At 37.6% G+C, this 21,052-nt stretch overlaps 1 protein-coding gene across 1 annotated transcript in view; it reads right to left on the bottom strand.

Annotated features, from left to right (window-relative positions):
- Positions 1-6,936: 6,936 nt before the first annotated feature.
- PLPP4 (phospholipid phosphatase 4) overlaps positions 6,937-21,052 on the bottom strand; it is a gene marked incomplete at its 5' end in the record, with an annotated part of 40,617 nt that continues 26,501 nt past the window's right edge. Inside the window, 2 exons of the mRNA XM_009641426.1 lie at positions 6,937-7,136; positions 12,711-12,881. Coding sequence (XP_009639721.1) covers positions 6,937-7,136; positions 12,711-12,881 — 371 coding nt within the window. The remainder of the gene's footprint in view (positions 7,137-12,710; positions 12,882-21,052) is intronic.

The raw sequence follows: 21,052 nt of genomic DNA, 5'->3' as shown, positions 1-21,052 counted from the left end.
TGGGTAAATGTTGTTTATAAGTGCATTTATTAGACTTGGAAGCTTATAGATATTGATGCTTCTGTTAACCCCAAATACAAAAGCTTCCACTCTGGGGTAAGTGTCTGTGTAAGGGATTAAGCTGGGACAGGTTATTATACATATATTTAATTCTTACTACTCCAAGCTATTTTATTTCAGTGGTTTCACATTATTAATTTGTTTAGCCCCAGTGTGACTACTGCTACTCAGTGGTCTCAGTTTCTCTGTGCATTACAAGAGTGCAAGCATTCTAGATTTTTCCATTTCTAAGATTTTTCAATGTACAGATCTAAACATAGTGTTTCCTCCTACGGGCTTGCATAGGGCAGCAGCAGCATGGGCTGATGAGGGAGAGAGACTTTGTTTTCTTACTCACAGAGCAGGTCTGGAACGGATTTCATGCAGCTTGGTCACATATTTCCATTCTGCATGCTGGGTGCCTGCAGAGCAGCACTGCATTGCTTAACCCAGGCAGGGCAAGGAAGTGCAGGGCAGAATCATGTTGCAGTGTTTGTGATCCTGTGAGCTATTGCACTGGCGCTGATCTACAGATGCAGATCCCTTAGTGTCAGCCTATTTATTTCATTTACATCCAAGAGTGAAAGTTAACCCCAACAGTTTATCCTAAAGTAACCGCTGGCTGCTTTCCCTGAGCATGGAGATAACAAGAGCTGCAAATGTTAGGTCAAACTATTCCTGTCTATGAATTAAATCAGTGCCTCAAAAGAGTGGTGTCTGTTGTACATATCAAGCTGACTAAAGCTGGGACTTCAGAAAAAGGCAGTTTTCAAAGAGGAACAAGAAAATAGACAGCAAAACAACAGAGCAGACTACTTCAAATTCCCCTAATGTAGAGAGGCTGGAAGAGAGAGAGGAGGGAGACAGATACCATCCAGAAGAAGGTATCTGTAGATGTCAGCAAACGCTTCTCTTCCCATTCCCTTCATCCGTAGAGGGGCAGCCCTGGAGACGAAAAGAACAAGAATGGACCTGAAGGAGCTCAGAGGACATGGTGGGTAATTAAGAAGCACAGTTATACCCATGAACAAGAAGCTAAATAAAAGCAAACAATTTATAAGCATTGAAATAAAAAACAGAGCCTCCTTCTGTCCAGCCCCATCTACTCCTAGAAATAAACTTGTTTCAGAGCATGTGAATTGAGTCTTCATATCAAGTGTTAAATTCTAGTAGGTCAACAGAGTAACAGGTGACAGCTGTAAAGCTGCCAGTGAAATTAAGAGCTTTTCTGGCAAACTATCAGAGAAACTCAGGCCAAACAGCTAAGGTTTATAGAGGTGGTTGAATTGCGTTTCATGCTTGACATTCTGCAATGCTCATGAACTGGTCGAATGCATCACTGTGTTGTTTTTATCAAGTCAAAGCACTGAGGGCTTTCTATTTCATGCCCCATTCATACCTTGCTACACAGATTGCATAATGCAGCTACCCCCAAATGCATCTTGGTTTTCCCTTTGGAAAGTTTTCTCAGAAGCTGGCAGCAAAATAATAATGGGCAGATCTTTACTTTTGCAACTTCAGCATACATCTATCGCAGCTCAGATGCCTTTAGTACAGTTATCTGGGTTTAAACATGATCCAAATGTGGCCTGACTGGTCTGAATGATGACTTCTTGGTTATTTCTGCAAGTTTAAGCAAAAATCCTGTAGATCTCAGCCAATGCGCCAGGCATCTGTAAAAGGAATATCAGTTCAAGTCAGTGTATCAGGAATTATCCACCCAGTTTGTAATTTGAATTTTACACATTTTATACATGTTGAGCAAGTTTTACCTTGACGGCATGCTCTCTGGTCAGAGCATGTTCCTGAGCAGGGAATGATTTGCACACCTGTAGAACAGGAGTTCTCTATATAATAAACTGTATGAAACCGGTGCATCCTACTGGAAACTTCTGATTTAGTTTTAGCCTCTTAGGAGAGCAATGTGGAGATTCTGCTTACCAGATGAGTATGGAATGTACTCTAAATGAGATCATATACCTTGTCAAGATGGGAAAGAGTAATATGGAAAATGCCAACAGGTTATGCTGGTGGGTAATTAATCCTAACTATTCAACAATATGGTCCTACTTAGCAATTTTAAGATACACTTTAAACTGTAGGAATAAAACCCTAGTAGATGCTTCAATTCTGTATTTAAAATAGAGTCAATTCAATTAACTAATTTGGAACTATTTCTAACTGATCTTTATATTGTGTCTAATCCACTAGCTATCCTGTTGTTTATTTATATGATTTTGTTATTTTTGGACTTAAATGGATACTAGCACAGCCTTGAATTTTATTCTAACGCATTACCTAAAGCTTACCAATCCTACTGAATGCACAGTTACAAATAACATTAGATCTACATGAGATATTTTTGCTTTCTCTGCATAAAACTGAATTTTGCAAATTTTGTTAATTTTGAAATTAAAAAATTAAGCATATTTATACTGTTCTGAATTTTTCAAAGTGTTCTTAATAAAGGGAGCTGCCTACACATATAACTGCCTTTCTAAGAGAATTGAGAAAAAAATTAGAGAAAAACACTAGAACATCTGGAGAGAATGCTTAAGACTCTTTGGTCAATGAGACTTCTGGAAAAAAAATAAGCATTTAGCATTTCCTCTTGCACTCTTATGAGGGTGTATAGGACCAAGAACATACATTCATGAAGCTTTTAAACCTCTGTTCTTCATTATACAGATGGATAAAGCAAGACAGAAGGTGAAGCAATGATATTTCAGTGTGGTTGATTTTCTGCTGCCCTATTGAAACGGTAACTCAATCTCCAGATCACCCTTCCCAGACAAACGTTTAGGCACACAAGCCCTGAAACTTTACTTTGTTTAAAGCACACCCACAGCAAGATGACTACTGCAGTAACATGTATGTCTGGAAAGGAACTCCTTTTCACATTAAAGTTGATGAGAGTTTACTGGAAGCAAGACAACAGTGACAGTGACAGAATACCAAAATCTCATATTTTGCTTTGATAAAAAGAGTATTACTGTGAAGTAACTCCATGCAATACAGCAATGTTTACACTGGTGTAACAAAGATCAGAATTTCTGTTTTCTTTCCATGGATTAATATAAACGTAGCATTAACTCCTCAATACAGGACCCACGCTGCACTTGTCCAAACCGGGACAGCACACTGTAAGCAGTAACACTGGTGAGCAACTAATACAGAAATTTTATAATCATTGTTACTTATTGCCTGTGGCAATTCTGAACACATTCTGAGCATCAAAAGCAACAAAAACACATCTAACCTTTTCACTCGCATCATCCTAATGCTGCTGTGTTCAAGACTTTTCCCCTTCCATTAGGTCAGAGCAACCAAAGTTTTCTAACTCGGGAGAGATACATGTTATCACAAGAAAACACAATTGCAGACAAATTAGTTGCAGTATTTTGTTAATTATACTCCTAGATATGTAAGAGTGTGAGCAAAAACTCTGTGAAGGTTTTATTCCACCTACTGGATGTGATGTACTTAGTGATCCAGAGCAGTTCTAGTGAAGTCAATGAAATTTTAGTACCATTAAAACAAAAACAAGGTGCTTTTTTTTTTAAAAAATCCATAGTACACTATATTTTAGTTATGGAAAAAGAAGAAGGAAAATGAGGGGGTTTTCCACATTAAACAGAATGAATTTGCTGCATACATGGGGAAAAACAGAGGGCCAAATCAAGAGTAAATTACACACAGCAAAATCTGAGAATGAATCAGCATGAACGCTCTATTCCTAACACACTGCCCAAGATATGCATTCACTATGGAGACATTTTGCTGACACTTCTCTTGGTTTCAGGATATTTCTGCTATGTTCTATTAGATTTTTTAAATTCTTTTCTAGTCTAATCACATTTGTTATTGTGGCACTCCTAGCATTATTACCTGGTTGAATATTTCAAAATTTCAACCTTGCAGACTTACACTGTCTTGGATAAAAGTTGGATAACATATTTTGGTTAACGGGGGGAGGCTGTTCCATTTTAGTGGTATCAGTAATGACTTTTGGATCTGTTGTTGATTACCAATAATGTCACATTAGGGCTTGGTTTTGATAATACTCCATATGTGGTTTACTAATGAAACTAACTTGGTAACTTTTATTCTTCTCAACAAAATGATAACACATAGATGTACAAACCCACATTCATGTGTTGTTTTATTGGTGCGTTACAACATTACATTTCCTTCACATCAAGAGAGCATGACATTAAAATACACTGATCCACAAAAATGCCTTCCCAATGCTTTGCACTGGTAATTAGAGTGCCTACAGATCAGATCCCTCCACAAGTTTCACTTCATTAAGTCCTTCATAATTTTAATTACATTTTAATCAAAGCTTTTATATTGTCTATTTTATTACTTTCAATTGAATTATTCCCATTAAAATACGTTATTCTCTACTGCTTTGCAAAGTTCTCCAATTACTCTTGCAATGTAAGTATTTATGCTGCATTACACTTCATACTCCAATCTTTTAATAGCCACTACTCTTTTGAGGGCTGTATAAGATTTCCCCATCCTGAAGAGGATAGCCTGTTTCTATCAAAAGCCATTAAAATACTGGGTATGTGTACAGCACAGTTAGGAGGCTCCACTCATTTTTGAGAATAAACCAGATCTATATAAAAACATGCAAAATGCTCTATGCATCAGTATTAAACTTCTAATTTTCATTTAAGATTTCTGAAAGAAAAAGCTAATGGCTAAGCCCTGTACAATGTTAAGACATGATACCCTTACTCTAGGGCTTTCATTAATCCTCCCATATGAAGTAATAGAAAATGATATCTCTGTTACAGAATTCTGTAGGATGGTTTAAAAACTTTCTATAAAGATTAAACCTCCACTAAATGGCGTGGATTTCTAGAATAAGACCTCAGCTACACTAGAGAAGTGTTCTGTCAAATCCAGCGCAAATGCAATGCCAGAATAATTTTGGTTTGCTGATGCTAGTTTTGTGAACTAGCATATATACACCAGCAAAACCACTGTCTGGGTAACTCTTTCTATTCTAGAGCTCAGAATAATGTAACTGTCAGTAAAAAATCCTACCTCTAACTGACACAGTCAAACTGGTATCAGTTTTACAAGTAGATCAGGCCCTATTTCTACAGAACGTTCCTGGCTTCGTGCCTATTACATTCTGTTTCTTAATGTCATTTCCTATTTATAGTTATTTCCAAATTTCATACAAGTTTATATATGGTTGCATCCTCTTGTACACAATTATTACATTTATTTTTAAAGGGATTCTAATTTACTTACATGCTATAAAAATTCAAGTGTTGCCAATCAGGAAGTAGCTCTTCTCAAAAAATCTACAAAGCTTACCTTTGAGAAAAGTAAATGACAAGCCTTATATAAAGACATTAAGCTGTTTGAATCACAAAATGCCTACAAGGCCAATACATATTCCAACAGGAACACATAAATTATAATCATGGCAGCAGTCTCCTCCAGTCTAAAGCACCGTAATAATGGGTGTTGATCAACGCTATCTTGATCACTTTAATCAGCAGCTCTGGCTAAGAAATGTTCAACTGCTAAGATGTGGTCTGGAACACTTGCCTGCATTTTCACAGGGTATCTAAGAGAAAAAATTCTGGAATCTGACATTCTGCCATCCAAAAGTACATCATTTCACAGGAATGTCATGTATACTGCATAGTGCATACATAACAAAACAGGATCCTACCAATAATAAATTAACTAAAATCATACACTTCGTAATCTTCTCCATACCAACACTGTTTTGATTCAGGTAAGTTTCAATTCAGATACCTAGCCAACCTTTGCAAACACCATGCTCAAGAACTTGGTGAGCTGAAAATGTGGAATAGGTCTAGTGAAAAAATGTCTCCACTATTCCTGTGGATATGTTACAGTGCTGGAGACCACCACAAGCAAAGTCACAAATGAAAATCTTTGCATTTCTTTAGATCACCAATGCTACACAAGAATGAACATGGCATACCGAGATTCACAGAAAACATTGTGTTTCTTTATCCTCACAGTTTCAGGATTTTTTAAATTTTTTTTTAAGTCTTCAGCTTGTTGAATGTCATGGGTGTTCTTTTCTTCATTTTTTTTTGACAACAATTACTGCAAGAGCTCTCAAAAAATTGCTAATGATGTAATACCAAGTTTCTAATCCATCCTGTGAACATATATGTTATTGCAAGCTGATAATTTTAACAGTGTGGAATTTCTTGAATGTCAGCATCATCCTGTGGAACTACTAATGCATAAGGCTTGGCTCTTACATTTAACCATTCATACCTTTTGGTTGCTTGATCATTAGCAGCTCAGAATGACTGTGTCAAAACTTGACAATTAATGCAAAGTTCTACTAGCATATGGAGATTTTTATGTTAGAAGGCAACAAGATAAGCATAAGGATGATGCCTAACTTATCAAATTGTATAAAGAAATGGCTGGCCACAACAGATGCTGAATATCTGATGAAAAGTGCTGTGTGCACTCATCACCCATCAAAATCAATGAGTGCTGATGATGACCAGAACTTTCTAGCAGACACTTCAGAAAATCTGTTTCCAGATATACTATATCCTCAACCACATCTTCCTAAAATTACTCTTAACCATTCTCCACATGATATTGTTTTTATTAACATTCTTTCCCTTTCCCTCAAGTAGTCTATTTGTTTGCAGTAGACTGAAAACAGATAATTCAGTAAGTCAATATGAACTAAAAATTTAACTTTAAAAGTATGATATTATGGCATTAAAAATAAAATACTTCATTTTTCTTTATAAAAAGCAAAGAAACAAAAGAAAAAAACCACATACAGTAAGAAACACTGTGTTAAGAGGCCAGTTTGGAGGAAATGTGAGAAGACTAAAAGTTCATTCTGCACATTTCCTGAAGTCATACAGGACCTTCAGTTATTCCCTCTAGAGGCAGGCCAGTAGCATTATCTGCTGTAGGTCTCTCTTCTTTCTTCACAGAGTTCTGATCTAGCAGGCTGACGTAAGATTTATGACAAGCTGTGTTACCCAAAGGAGGGTAATGTTGTCTGTAGCAAATATAAGCAAAAATGAGGCCAATGATCCCTCCAACGAAAGCATCTAGATAAGAAAAGCAACAAAACCAGAAGTACGTTACCATGGAAAGGACAGGCAGTAGTGACAACTGTAAATAAAAGACCTTTGTTTGACCTGGAAGTGTTTAATGCAGAAAATGTGAACCTCAAATTTTCATAAAGAATTTGGAGCTGAATACCACAATAACAAAGTATACATAAAGTCAGCATTTTTGGGGGGACATCTCCAACATTTTGAATACCCAAAATGTAGATGCTTTGCTATGTTTCAGGAGATGAACAAGGGAAATAGAATGGTTTCCATGGGGCATTAAACATTCATGATGTTCCAGCTCACCCTTAAGGGTAGGCAACCCATGTCTTCGTTCAGTTTGCCATGATTTACAGTGACCACCACCAGATTTTCTATTTATGAAAAATAAAGTTGAACTATACTGTTTACAGTACACCTCAAACTATTGCACTGACTACAGTCTGCTCCTTCTTCTGCCTAAGTACTCCCAGCAAAGATGGCAGCTAAAATGCCAGATCTACTTTTGACTGTTTTGTGTTCCAGAAGGCATTCTCCAATGCAGATAAGGAGCAAGTAGGATGTAGGATGGAAAATTATCTTCCTTCAGGAAGTTGGTCACTTGCAGCTCCTGGAAGGCCCCTGAAAAAGACAACTATCAAGAACAATTTCAAGCTGGGTGAATTCTTCCTAAAAGCACCTAAAAGGTCAAATACTAAGCATGCCTGTTAACTGATTTAACACCTTTTTAATATCTTTCTTTTCTTTGATGCTATTTACTACCCTATACTCCTACCATAAAATAAAATAAGATAAAATAAGGCCATTGAATGAGGTATTTGTGGCTTTCACACAGGCATTTTTAAGTTTTCCATGGGAACTGCATAGCACCTGAAGGGTAAGAGGATTTGTTCTGTTGTCACATACTCCATGCTTCTTGCTAATATACCCGCCTGATCTTGTGTTTCATTTTCAAGCAACTAGAGCAAAACTTCACTGAAAATACACACTGACTTTGAAAGCCTCAGATCTGAACACAAACAATAATGGAAGTGAGGCAAAAGGCACTGGCTAGAATATGCCTTGACACCATGTTTTATTTTAACAAGACTTACTAAGCACTGTATCATCTGTGTATATCTGTCTTTCTGCATTTTACTTTCAGTTACAAAGAAACCACAGTGTAATAAACACGTCTCATGACAAAGAAGGATTAATCAATACAAATTAGTTTTGTCTAAAATAGTTATATACAGACTAAATGCCCTAGTTTGTCTCTCTAGTATATATACTAGGACAAAGGACATGTTGTTCAATTTTCAGTGGGTAAGAGATGGCTTGTAATCATCAGAAGAGTGAGATTCTGAAGAGCCTTTTAACAGGAATAGGGCAGGAAAACCTGAAAAATTTAAGACTGAGATGGATAAATTTAAGACATGTGGTTATAAGCAGGAAAACCTGAAAAATTTAAGACTGAGATGGATAAATTTAAGAAATGTGGTTATAAGCCACAGTTGTCTGTTGAGGAAGAGGACTAGACTGAATGACCTAGGAGATCCCTTCTAATCTTATTTTCTCTTCTTATACGCAAAAGGACATAACAAATCTATCACAAACAAATGTAAATAGAGACTCAAGTACTTAAGATTTTAAAAGGTGATTGTGTGTACACAGTATTTGCAAGTAGACAGAAGCTTATCCTACCCATACTGGTAGCTGACTGATTTTGTACCATTCAGACTGCCCCTGTCAAAATGCCATGGTGCAAGAGGTAGCAAGGACAAGAATTTTCACTATAGTATACCATTAAACTATCGATCGACTTGTAAAATATTTAGTTATTGAGACAAGATTCATTTTCTACAAACCCATGTTGGTTGCAATTCTCAAATTACCCTCCTTTAACTCTGGTTGATTGAATCCTGTTGCAGCTGCTTTTTTATTTTGCTTAACAATGAGGTCAAGACTATGATTAGTATTTTTAACTATGGAGAAACATCAGATTACTGCCAGTTCTCGATAAATTCCCCTGTATTTCAAAGACTTGCTGAAAACTTGCCTAGATAATTATTTCAAAATGCTTACATGCACATTATGCCACTCTGGGCCTCAGTTTGGGCACCACAGTAATACAAATTCACTACATGACTTACACCGAAGATTTCTAGCTAACTGACCTTGACTGGGGGTACTGAGCAAACACAGAGGCAGCTATTTTGGCTCCTGTTCTTGAAAACAGTAAGTCTGTGATTTGTTTGAGTTCATGGTAGCCACAGATTCCTTTTTTTCTTTTTTTTTCCCCTTTGTCCATAAAGGAAAAATAATATTCTTTCAGTCTCAGTATTTATCTTACTTTTTTCATAGAAAATTTCCACTTATTTAATGAGTGAATTAACTTTTCAGAGTTATACACCTATACAGAGATCTAGGGACTTAAAAGCAGTCAATACATTCACAATTCATAATGAAATATCCCAATATTGACCAACAGTAAGATCTTGAATACTGCATTTTCCAGCAAAAACTGAAAAGGGCTCATAAAGTACTCGTAATATTAACGCTCTGAGCCCACTCGATAGCTTTTTAATGTAAGGATACTCCACTCCACCTTTCACCAACAGTATACTAAGTCTTGGACATTGTATTGATGGCCCTTGTTCATTCCCCACAGCGTAGTTAAGATTCTATCACAAAGCCACCATAAGTAATTTAACACAATCAGGTGATGTTCCTGAGCATGTAAGACGAGGCCTGAGCTTCTGTTCTGTGTATTATAGAATGAACTAGTCTCTCCCTTAAGAATATAGTTCTTTCAGATAAAAGCATCGGTCACCTGCAGGATAATGTCTTCCAGCCCTGTTCTTAGTTTGAGAAGAGCTAGGCTTTCTATTCCATCTCCTTAAACTTCAAAGACAAAAATATGAGCACCTGTAATGGACACAGTCACAACCTCCTGGGTGTAGTTTTCTTCTATCGTATATAAAATAAACCATAATAATCTGCCTTGTAGCATGTTTCATTATATAAATAATTTCTACTCCTGGCAAGAGGTAGTACAAACTGCAAAAATGTTCAAAACTTGAGAGTAAACCTATACATTTCCATTCACATTCATTCACACTTCTCTCTCTCTAACAGAGAGTTCGAACCAGCTGAGTGTCACACATTGAGCATGAGGTTTGCTGTCCTGCCTGCCATGCCTGCCAGCCTGTCAGGGCACCCACCTTAAGTTCAGCAGCTTTGTGCTGGAGGCTCTCTCTAACTCCCAGTGTTAGTGAACAAAGAAGAGTAATGAGCCGTATAACAGGACAAGGCCTCTGCAGGAAACCAGGAGACTCTTTAAAGAACATGTTAAGGCTAATGGTTGGTGATTAAGCAGCTACGGGAGAACATGATGCTGCACAAACACAAAAAACAGAGCAATAAAAAGCATGGATGAGTCTTGCTCTGGTATGCTGACTGCAGTATGAGATAAATGCTCAGTGGGACAGAGATACGCTGTACTTAATTGAAACTATGTAGAGGAACCAACGGAATGATATGTCTTAGAAAACAGGTAAGCAATATGTAACCAATATGAAACAGATAGCCAAAAGGGCCACTCGGGACCTTCATGGGAGTATAATTTGCAAAGCCAGCAATACCATACCAGCAATACCACGTAAAGCCAAGATGACCTATGTAACAGTATTAGAAATACCAAGCCTGGTATTTCTGATAGGAATATGGGGATAAATAAGGAAAAAGTAACTACAGGCTGGTTGACCTAGGAGGAGACATGAGGTCCAAAGGCAGGTCCAAACGTGGTGAAAAAGAGGGTCAAGAAATGATAAAAGAAATAATAAATGGTAGGATTTTCTGACAGTGGAAGTGTAGGTGCTGAAAGATAGCAGTGAACTGATGTGTGGATGCTGGAGGGAAGCCATGAGAACAACCTGCCAGACTCTCTACCAGGTCTGTGTCTGAAAGACTCAGTGTGGGAGGGTAAGGCGTGGTGTAATTCTGACTTACTAGAATGCAGTCACAGAATTGTAACTTAGTAATGTAAGTGTGTAATTAATAAATAGCATAGCCTTCTATATCAGTTACATCTCACATCTGAATATTAAAGGGCTCTGAATCAACAGTCTTCTTGTGACAGATGCGCTGGTCTGCCTGATGTTGCATTCCAGAAGTGCCTACTGTGAGGGAAGAGAGGATGCTGCAGCATAGCTCTGAAGCTACGAAGGTCAGTGCTAGTTAATTCAACCTTACTAAGAAACCTCCTGAAAGGTATCTGCTCTAGTTACATTATATTATAACAATGCCTCATTTACATGAGAATGCTCACATAGTATGAAGATCCAAAACTTCCACTAGAAACAATAAAGAAGCAAATGAAAAAGGATTAAGCATCCTTCAGACTGTCGATAATTCACTTAAGAATATCCCATTTTCATTACATGTAGACTTTCAAGGATGAAGGTTCACCCAAGAGCAGACATTTTATACAACTTGCCCACATATCAAATGCTGCTGTCATTCCCTCACAAAGGTAAGGTTTAAGACTGTGTGGCAGGTTTCTTTAGCTTTGTTGAGGTACTTTACAATGAAGAAAGACACTGCATGCTGTTTCAGTGACCTACTCATCCATATTGAATACATTCAGCATTTATTTGCTGTTACAAATTAAAGAATAGGCATTGATATCACATGCATGGTACCATACTGAATCCATCATGCTAACATCCAGTCAGTATAACAAAATAGCAGCCTTTAAATATTTGCAGCCCAAAGCTATGGAAAATAATTTCTTATAGGTTATAACAAAAAGATAAAATATTTCTCTTCCTTAAGTGGGACCTGACTTTGGAAAGTATGGAATTGACACAGTGGGAGCAATTACAACCTTGGCCAAAAAAATTAAGAGAACAGAAAACATCAAACTTTGCAGGAAGGTTTACAGCATGGGCAGAATTTCTGCGATGTAGCTTGGTGTATGAAGCTTCTAAACTTCTCAAGGAGGAGCCATGAACCCATTTCATGCCCACTATACTTTGATTTGAATGAAAAATAGCGTATTACGTCATGTGCATCAAACGACCAGAACATAGACAAATGACTGAGTGCATCTTTGCAATGACTAGCTACACACAGATGCTTCCGTCTAGTCTAATGCACATGCGACCACGTTAGTAATCACTCACATATGCAACAGGTACCTAACAGGAACCTGGAAAAGCAGTAGGCAAGGACTAGGCCATACAACAGAGCTACTCTGATGGGCCAGATCCAGCCTACAGCTGGATCCACCCCAGACAGTTACGGCGCTGCTGTACATTTGTAAAAATCGATTATGTAAAAAAACCCCTGATGTATATTTGTATATGAATATGATGATGTATATTGTGTATATACAAATACAGACTGGTAAAGGGCACCTGCAGCATTTTCAGACATTGAAACCCTCAACATCAATCCCGGAGCAACAAAAATCTATAGCATGCTATCATGTTGTAACTCATGTGATTTAACGTAAAAAAAATGAAAACAAAACAAATAAATACAAGGCTTATAAAAAAAAGTAAAAAAGTTATCTCCATGGCTCACCTTGCCAGTGATGTTTGTAATCACACATACGTGAGAGGGCAATCATCATGGCACAGTAGAGTGGAAGAATTGCTGCACAAAGCCGCCAGCTCTTTCCCCGGCCATTTTCCGTGAAGCAGTGTAACTTTCCAGCTAAGTAGAAGGTGGTAAAGCCAAGGCCTGAAAATGCAACTGATAAACATAGAATTACAGTATTTTGTCATTAACGCTGTTCAATACTATCCCTTAAGATCCTTCTACTGCAGAAAAGTCTTGGACTTTCTAGGATGATATTAGGAGCTAAGGTAAGTTGAAAAGAGCCATCTGCAAAAAACTGAGGGAGTTTCATAATTTGAATGGTGATCCCTATGTAATCATATAAATGATTCTGTTTCAACTTAGTATTCTCAAGGGATGTAGCAAATTGCCTAGGCAGAGAGGGGTTTTGTTTTCTTTTTCTTTTTAAGAAAGCAATCATGATTACAAACTTTTAAAAAAACACAATACTTTGGGGGCCAACTGGGAAAAGGTCCCACAAGATCCATGGCATAGGTATGTTCTCCACAGCAGTGGTGTTATTTATGTAGCAATGCAAGCACTCAGGCAAGTAAATGCTGCAAAGCACATCAACTTCCTTCTCACAGATACTCAGCTTTCACATAATCTGATGTCTGCAAATAATGGGTTTCTATGGATAGAAGTTCATCTATCCAATAGCAATTGGGTTTTTTTGCCTTTAGCAATTTACCTCTTTCTTCTGGGGGAGACATCAGCTGTGGAAAGAATCCCTGATTTGACTTGCACATTAAATTAAACATTTAGGCAAATTTTTAACTTGAGTCACAAAACCTCTTTCATGCTTAACCTTCAGAATGTCTGATTTTAGACCTATGCTAAAAAGTTAAGGTTCAAAGCAGAAAAGGATTCAGTCAGTTTGTACTGCAACTGAATTACATTTAAATGCGATTTTCAGGTTCCATTAACCTGTTTCTATAGACCATACTCAACTGGCAGTGATGACAGTCACCAAGATTCTGTACTGAACTTCTTCCCTCTTGCAGCTGTTCACCTTCCAGAGAAATGCTGGATGGATTTTTTTTAAGTATGCATTTTTAAATTCTCTTTAAAAAACATTTAAAGATTTTTTTTTTTGCTGTAGGAAAATCAGTCCTGCAGCTTAACAGCTAGCTCTGTGAAACATTTTCTATTTTCTCCACAAATGTTATAGTCAATTTTGCTCCTGACAAAATAGAATATAAGCATCTAAAGCACAGATAGCAAAAGCATAAATATTTATCAAAATATTTGAAATCCTTTTTCTGACTACCTTTATACTTCCTATCTTTGTGATGTCTAATCTAAGCACATGGATAAGAGGTAACAGGTCACATTCATAATGCAAAATTATGTTTTAATTCTGCCATTAGTGAATTTAATGAATAAAATCACCATCAGTGCTGGGTCAGACAAGCATCTTTTTTCTAATCTCCTGCTAGGGCTTTTCAAATGCCCTCCTCCTCATGTTCCTAAGCTCTAGAAGTGACAAAGTAATTACTTTGTGTTCTGCTTATAAATCTATGGGATGGTCAATTTTAGCTGACAGTACAATGGAGTGGTTTCATAAGTTCGTACTACACAGCTGTTTGAATGCAATTACTAAAGATTTGCATTTCATCTTCAAACACACAAATAAATCACTTCTTTAGACTGGATGTGGTGGAGCAAGACAGAATGCTGATCAAACCAGTATATCAAATATATTATTTCCTAGAAGCTTTTCCAACCAGTCCGGAATCCATACTTGTCAGAAGACAGTGGGAGGCAAACTTTAAAATATGACAAAAAATCTTGCATAAATAAAAGATTTCTTGCAGATGGGGTTACCTTCTTGTGTACAGACCATTGAGAGTCATATAAACTTGCTTTCCCTTTCAGACCATCTACCAGACAAGAAGAAATAATTTCTTCTGGCATTTCTATGTCATGGCACTCTTGAAATGAATGTATTTTCCTAAGAGTTGTGTGTCTTACACAGAAACAGGCTGTAAGACGCGTAGTCAGAGCACCTGGCTATAGCCACCATGGCAAAAAAAATCAATCTATGATCGGACAACATATCTCAGAAAACTGGAATACCCCCTTCCCCTTTTCAAAGATCCTCTCCAAATCTTAGTACGCAGTGTAGACTGACACACTTAAGACAAAAATAAACATTTCTTCTTCTTTCTAGTGTAGACTCTCTTGTGCCTCTCACGTTTGCTAGATTAGCCACTGGAATACAACAAAAGACAACACTGCTCTCTTTTGTGTGGCATTGTCTTTTGTATCAAAGATCTGCAGCTCTTCATAGTTTGGTTTTGGGTTGGTTTTTTTTTGAAAGCTAACAACACACAGTCACATCTGTGTGAGCAGACATAGGGCTGTCCATTCTGCAGATCTCTGGAACTAGAAACACATATAAACTTACCTCAGACTGCAAGGACAGGACTCATCTGCATCATTCCATTTTCCAGTTGAGTAACTGGAGTGGGCAAAACTAAATCAGTCTTGGATATTCAATATCAAGTGCAATCCTAGAATGAATAATTTCAAATACTTCCTCTCAGTACTTAAGGGGGGCCTATAGGAAAGACGGGGAAAATCTTTTAAGTAGGGACAGCTGTGACGGGACAAGAGATAATGGTTTTAAACTAAAGCAGGGTAGGTTTAGACTAGATATAAGGAAGAAATTCTTTACAATGAGGGTGGTAAAACATTGGAATGGGTTGCCCAGAGAGGTACTGGAGGCCCCATCCTTGGAAACATTCAAGACCAGGTTGGACGGGGCTCTGAGCAACCTGATCTAGTTAGTGGTGTCCCTGCTCCCTGCAGGGGGGTTGGACTAGATGACCTCTAGTGGTCCCTTTCAACCCAAAACATTCTATGATTCTATGATTTTAAAATTAGTTTTATTTTCATATTTCCATTTTCCATCCCAGGTTAGTTTTTAGATCTTTAGAAGAAGATGAACTGAAATCTAAAGACAGTATTCCCAGGCAAAAGCATTAAGTGCTTTGTGGCTTCATTTTCAGGCAATCTACAATGTCTAGCAATTATAGAGGGCTTAAAGAAATATTGCCCAAACTATAGTGTACATATACTGTATACAGACTTGTATTCAGGATTTAATAATTTAGTAATTTAGCACTTGCCAGGCAATTTTACTAGCAATTGTCAGTGTGGTGGATAGTGGCAGCAGATTTAGCTAAATGGACTTTAGAACAAACCTTGTGATATTTTAAAAAAATTATTTCCCCATAATTTGTTTTTTTTTCAGGATCTGTCACATTTCCAGAAGGAGGTGCTCATAAATGAATACTGAAATTCAGCAGGGTCTGTACTTGCACAATCACAAAGGCAGGTTTTGCCTTAGATAGTTGATGAGTTCCTCTAAACTGAAGGTCAGCAAGAAAGACTCACAAACACTCCTCCAGGGGAACTTATGCCTAATGTAAGATGGAAAAGTAATATAACGATGCTCTAGCTTGTGGCTATGAAACTAATATTGAGCAGAGCAGCTTTACATTGCAATATTGTAAGACTGACTTCCCTTACCCAGAAGCATGCATATCCAGAAAGAGCTGCTTGATCCAATAGTCATTGTGTGTGCAGAATCAGCAGCAAAAAACACTGAATTAACAGCTAAACACTTCGGTATGTGGAAGTATGCATTATAAAGGTAACTATATATTCCAAGAAAACTCGATTGCTGTGCGCTCCAGGTAGACGACTTCTTTGCTTGATGGCTGTATTTTGAAGATGATGCCCATCAGTAACATTAAGAAAAACAATTCACTCTTCAAGAACCTGGAACTATAAAAGATATTCACACAGACGAATTGGTCAATCAGTAGAACTTTGTCCTGGTTTTGGCTGGGATAGAGTTAATTTTCTTCCTAGCAGGTGATATAGTGCTGTGATTTGGGTTTAGTATGAGAATAATGTGGATAACACTGATGTGTGGGGGAAGGTGTCTGTAAATTGGCTCTCCGAGGAGAAAAGCTACAAAGTGTACTTACTAATAGTTTCCAAGAGATGGCTTGCAAAGTACAGAGATGACGGCAACACTGAGTACAAATACCAAATTAGTCTCACGACCAGCCATTTTATCATAAGCCAGTGTTACAAAGTACAGCAAAACAATAACCCTGACCCAGCTCCCAGCAGTGATAAACAGCACAATGTGTACTTCAGGTAAGGTGTTACAGAACACAACCCTGAGAACAAGCATGGCAACTTTGACAGAATATTAATCAACATTGTGATCAGTGAATATCAAACTAATATAATGAATGTTTATGACAAATTTGTTCTAACGTGCTCTGGTCAGACTTGTCATTATCTCAACCTGCCGGGCCCCACATCCGATGCCATAAAGGACTGTCATGGTTTAACCCCATGTGACGACTGAGCACCACACAGCCACTTGCCCAGCAGGATGGAGGAGAGAATTGGAAGGGTAAAAGTGAGAAAACTCATGGGTTGCGATAAGAACTTTCTAATAATGGAAGTAAAATAAAATAAAATAAAATAAAATAAAATAATAATAATAATAATAAACAAAGCAAGTGACAAAGTGATGCACAATGCAATTGCTCACAACCCACTGATCGATGCCCAGCCAGTTCCCAAGCAGCGGCCTCTGAGCCACCTTTCCCCTAGTTTACATTCTGAGCAGGACATTGTATGGTATGGGGATATCCCTTTAGCCAGTTTGAGTCACTGTCCTGGCTGTGCTCCCTGCCAACTACTTGTGCATCTTCAAGCATTCTCAGTTGGTAGAGCATGGGAAGCTGAAAAGTCCTTGATTCAGTGTAAGCACTGCTCAGCCACAACTAACACATCAATGTGTTATCAACATTATTCTCATACTAAATCCAAACCACAGCACTATACCAGCTACTATCAGGACAAGGGGTAATGGATTTAAACTAAAACAGGGTAGGTTTAGACTAGATATAAGGAAGAAATTCTTTACAATGAGGGTGGTAAAACACTGGAACAGGTTGCCCAGAGAGGTAGTGGAGGCCCCATCCCTGGTAACATTCAAGGCCAGGTTGGACGGGGCTCTGAGCAACCTGATCTAGTTAGCGGTGTCCCTGCTCGCTGCAGGGGGGTCAGACTAGATGACCTCTAGGGGTCCCTTCCAACCCAAAACATTCTATGATTCTATGATTCTACTAGGAAGAAAATTAACTCTATCCCAGCCAAAAACAGGAGAAACGTATTTGAGCAAATTTTTTTCTGCACCAGCTAGAGTCAATACCTCACTGCATCACAGAGAAAATGCAAATACATGCATACACACACATCACATGCCCTAATATATTAGGTACTGCCTAAGATTGTAATAAAAGTTATCATTCTGCATAAGAAGACAATCCAAAGAACCAGCAAAGCAATGTTCCTCATCTACAGAAATACTGCTGCAAAGTTGGTTTCGTCCCAGATCATAAGAAACTAATATTCTGTTTATATAAAGAAGGCAAGAGCAACATAAAATACCAACCAGACCTCTTTGGAGACATTGGCAAAAATGAAAATAAGAAAATCAGTCTGTTAGTTTAAAACAATGTTAACTCAAGACACATGTTGATGCAAATTCCAGGCAAAACTATTTAATTGATTTTAAGTGTTAGAAGAAGAGAAAGGAATGAATCAAACACACAGTATAAAGAAATGAGATATTTTTAACAATTAGTGTAGCTAACTCAAATCAAAGTCCTGACACTACAATTTGCTGAACACAGGAAAACCCCTCCCAAGACAAGCCACATGTTCTGTCAGGGCTCGATAAAACACTGGAGGTTTTGCAAACATACTGAAAGACAGAAAAGGGAGTATTTGCAGTGTAGCAGGTCTCAGAGGTCTCAGCTGAGACCAGGGTACCATTTTTCTGAGTGCTATGCAAACATACAGAGAGGACATCGTCCCACAAAGCTTAGCAACTGAAAATACAAGGAAGATTCAAAGGAAGCAAGGTGAAGTGCAGAGAGCGGAAGGACTTTCCTCAGTCAAGGATGAAACCTGGCTCCCAGGTCTGTACCCCTACTAGAGGCTTGTACTGCCTCACTGTTCTCCCTCTACCTTCTGAAAGTCATTATGGAACTGTTCTCTTTAAATAAGGCAGCTATGGTTTCTAAAGAAATTAATGGAGATGAAGGGAATTTTGGAATGAAAAGGGAAAAATTGAGTCTTACAGGAATAGATGCTATGAGAAAAGAAGAGTAGGCAATATTTGATTTGTACTCTTATGGTTTACTTCCATTTCCTGGATCTGCTAATAGGATCAAATAAATGATTTAGAGCCAATGGGTCTATTTTAACACCAGTAAAGATCCCACATTTGCAAATCTTTGTACATTTCTGAACAAATTCTGAAGAGAGTTGAGATTCACTGTGCATGTTACGTGTGTTTTGGATTTCTTTAAAGGAATCACTGGAATCACATGCATTATGTTTTTGCTGCATTTATATGGTTTTACTTAAAACTGTTATCTACAAAGAATCTTTAATAATGCATATGCATTCGGCAGATAATATTAATGGTACCTAGATGGTCTCTCAGTTATGAATAAACATTAGTTTATGAAAAATTATATCAATTTCCATTCATTTTTATACCTGTTCTAGATGTTTTGCTTTTTCATAATGTAGACCTACTGGTTTTGTAGACCTGCCAGTCAAAGGCGTCCAAGTGATTTTGTTTGCAACATGGCTATAAACCATTCGGAAACTGTACTGCAAATTCTGTCATACAATCCAAGCCAGCAGCGTGGTAGAGACCAAGCACATCATTTCTCTCTGCTCATCAAAATAAATTCCCTATTCCCATTCTCAGAATGAGATTTCTGAATACCAGATATACATGGGATTGATCAACTTGGAGTCACCACTTTAAGTCGGTCCAGTTCACAAAGCATGTTTTCACAAAGGTGTTTCTCTGCAGATAACACTGCTTATTTTGCTTGCTGAATAAGGACTGTTCAAAAGTTCACAGAACTGGCAGCCAGAAGGTACCAGATGATCTTTTCATCTGACCTCCTATATATCACACCACTAAGTATGATCTAGTTAGCACCAGAATGTGAGTTTGGATAAAGTATAATTTTCAGAGAAATTATCTGAAGATAGAAGAGGAGAATGCAAGAGGACTTGTAACACCAACCACTTGGTTGTGTTCTTACTGAGAAAACCACAATCAAATTGTAAACCACCATCATCCTGGGCCGTCTTCATCTGAGGACCTGATTCAGCAGAACACAGTAAGAAGAGAAATATAAACTGCTGTGTAGGCAAAATGTCAGTAAGGCTCTCGAATAGCCTTCCCACTTCACAATAATCAAGTACATGGAGAATTGATGCAAACAGTCAAGCGCTTGCAAACGAGCACCTATTGAGGTATAAGCGAAGGAAGTATCTGAGTATGTTTATTTACTGTTACAGCAATGACATGAGCAAAATTCTTGGTAGAAAAAAAAATGAAAATCTGGCATGCCTTCTGTCCAAGGAGTTAATGTACTAAGCTGTCCATCCTGCTATTGGATCAAAGGGCAAAGAACCTTGTCAGCATGGAAAAACTCAAAGGGGATAATGGCACACTGTAAAGGTACCAGGCCCAAGCCTGGCAGATCTGATGAATGATCTAGACCACTAGAGGGTAGAAAATGTAGTATTTGTGGTGTGTCTTGCTGTGTCAGTAAAAAGAAAAAAGGAGACTGGAAAATATTGTCTTTAGAGTGAAAGGACAACTAGCTCTTCCTCCCCTTTTTCACTAAATAATTGACATTTGTCAGTTGTAAAAAGGAAAAGATTCTTACATTTTAAAAGCCATTCATTTGTTTGAAAAATTAAAATTATTTATATGTGCTTCAGAGTGAAGAAATTGTTGAATTTCAATATAATTGTTTGCTATCCTGTGATAATTTATGTAAAATATTACTGCAGTACACATAATTATAATTGGGTATCTAAATTTGAACTGTTAATTATCTTTAACTAGGAATTTCATGGAGGATAATCATATTTCCTTCAGCTGAAAGGGAACATTTTAAGTAACAGATGATCTACAAGCCACAGGTTTTTGGCAGTAATTGCTGCTACTCCCCTATTTTCAAAATAAATCTCTTAATTAACAGCTGTATGGCAGTGTCTCTGACATATTTCATCCTCTTAAAGAAGAATCCAGGGAAATAAGGAATGGATTTCTTAGATATGCAAGGAAAAAAAAAATCTCTTGTGGGGTTTATTGGTTTCTTAATTCAAACTGTAAGTACACTCAGGAATGGTTCTGTTTAATGCTTTTACCTCTTCTCTGACATATT

This window comes from Egretta garzetta, unplaced genomic scaffold (genome assembly GCF_000687185.1).
Source record: "Egretta garzetta isolate BGI_Z169 unplaced genomic scaffold, ASM68718v1 scaffold486, whole genome shotgun sequence".
Classification (NCBI taxonomy): domain Eukaryota; kingdom Metazoa; phylum Chordata; class Aves; order Pelecaniformes; family Ardeidae; genus Egretta; species Egretta garzetta.
The sequence above is the reverse complement of the archived record's forward strand: the minus strand, read 5'-3'. Positions and strand labels throughout refer to the sequence as shown.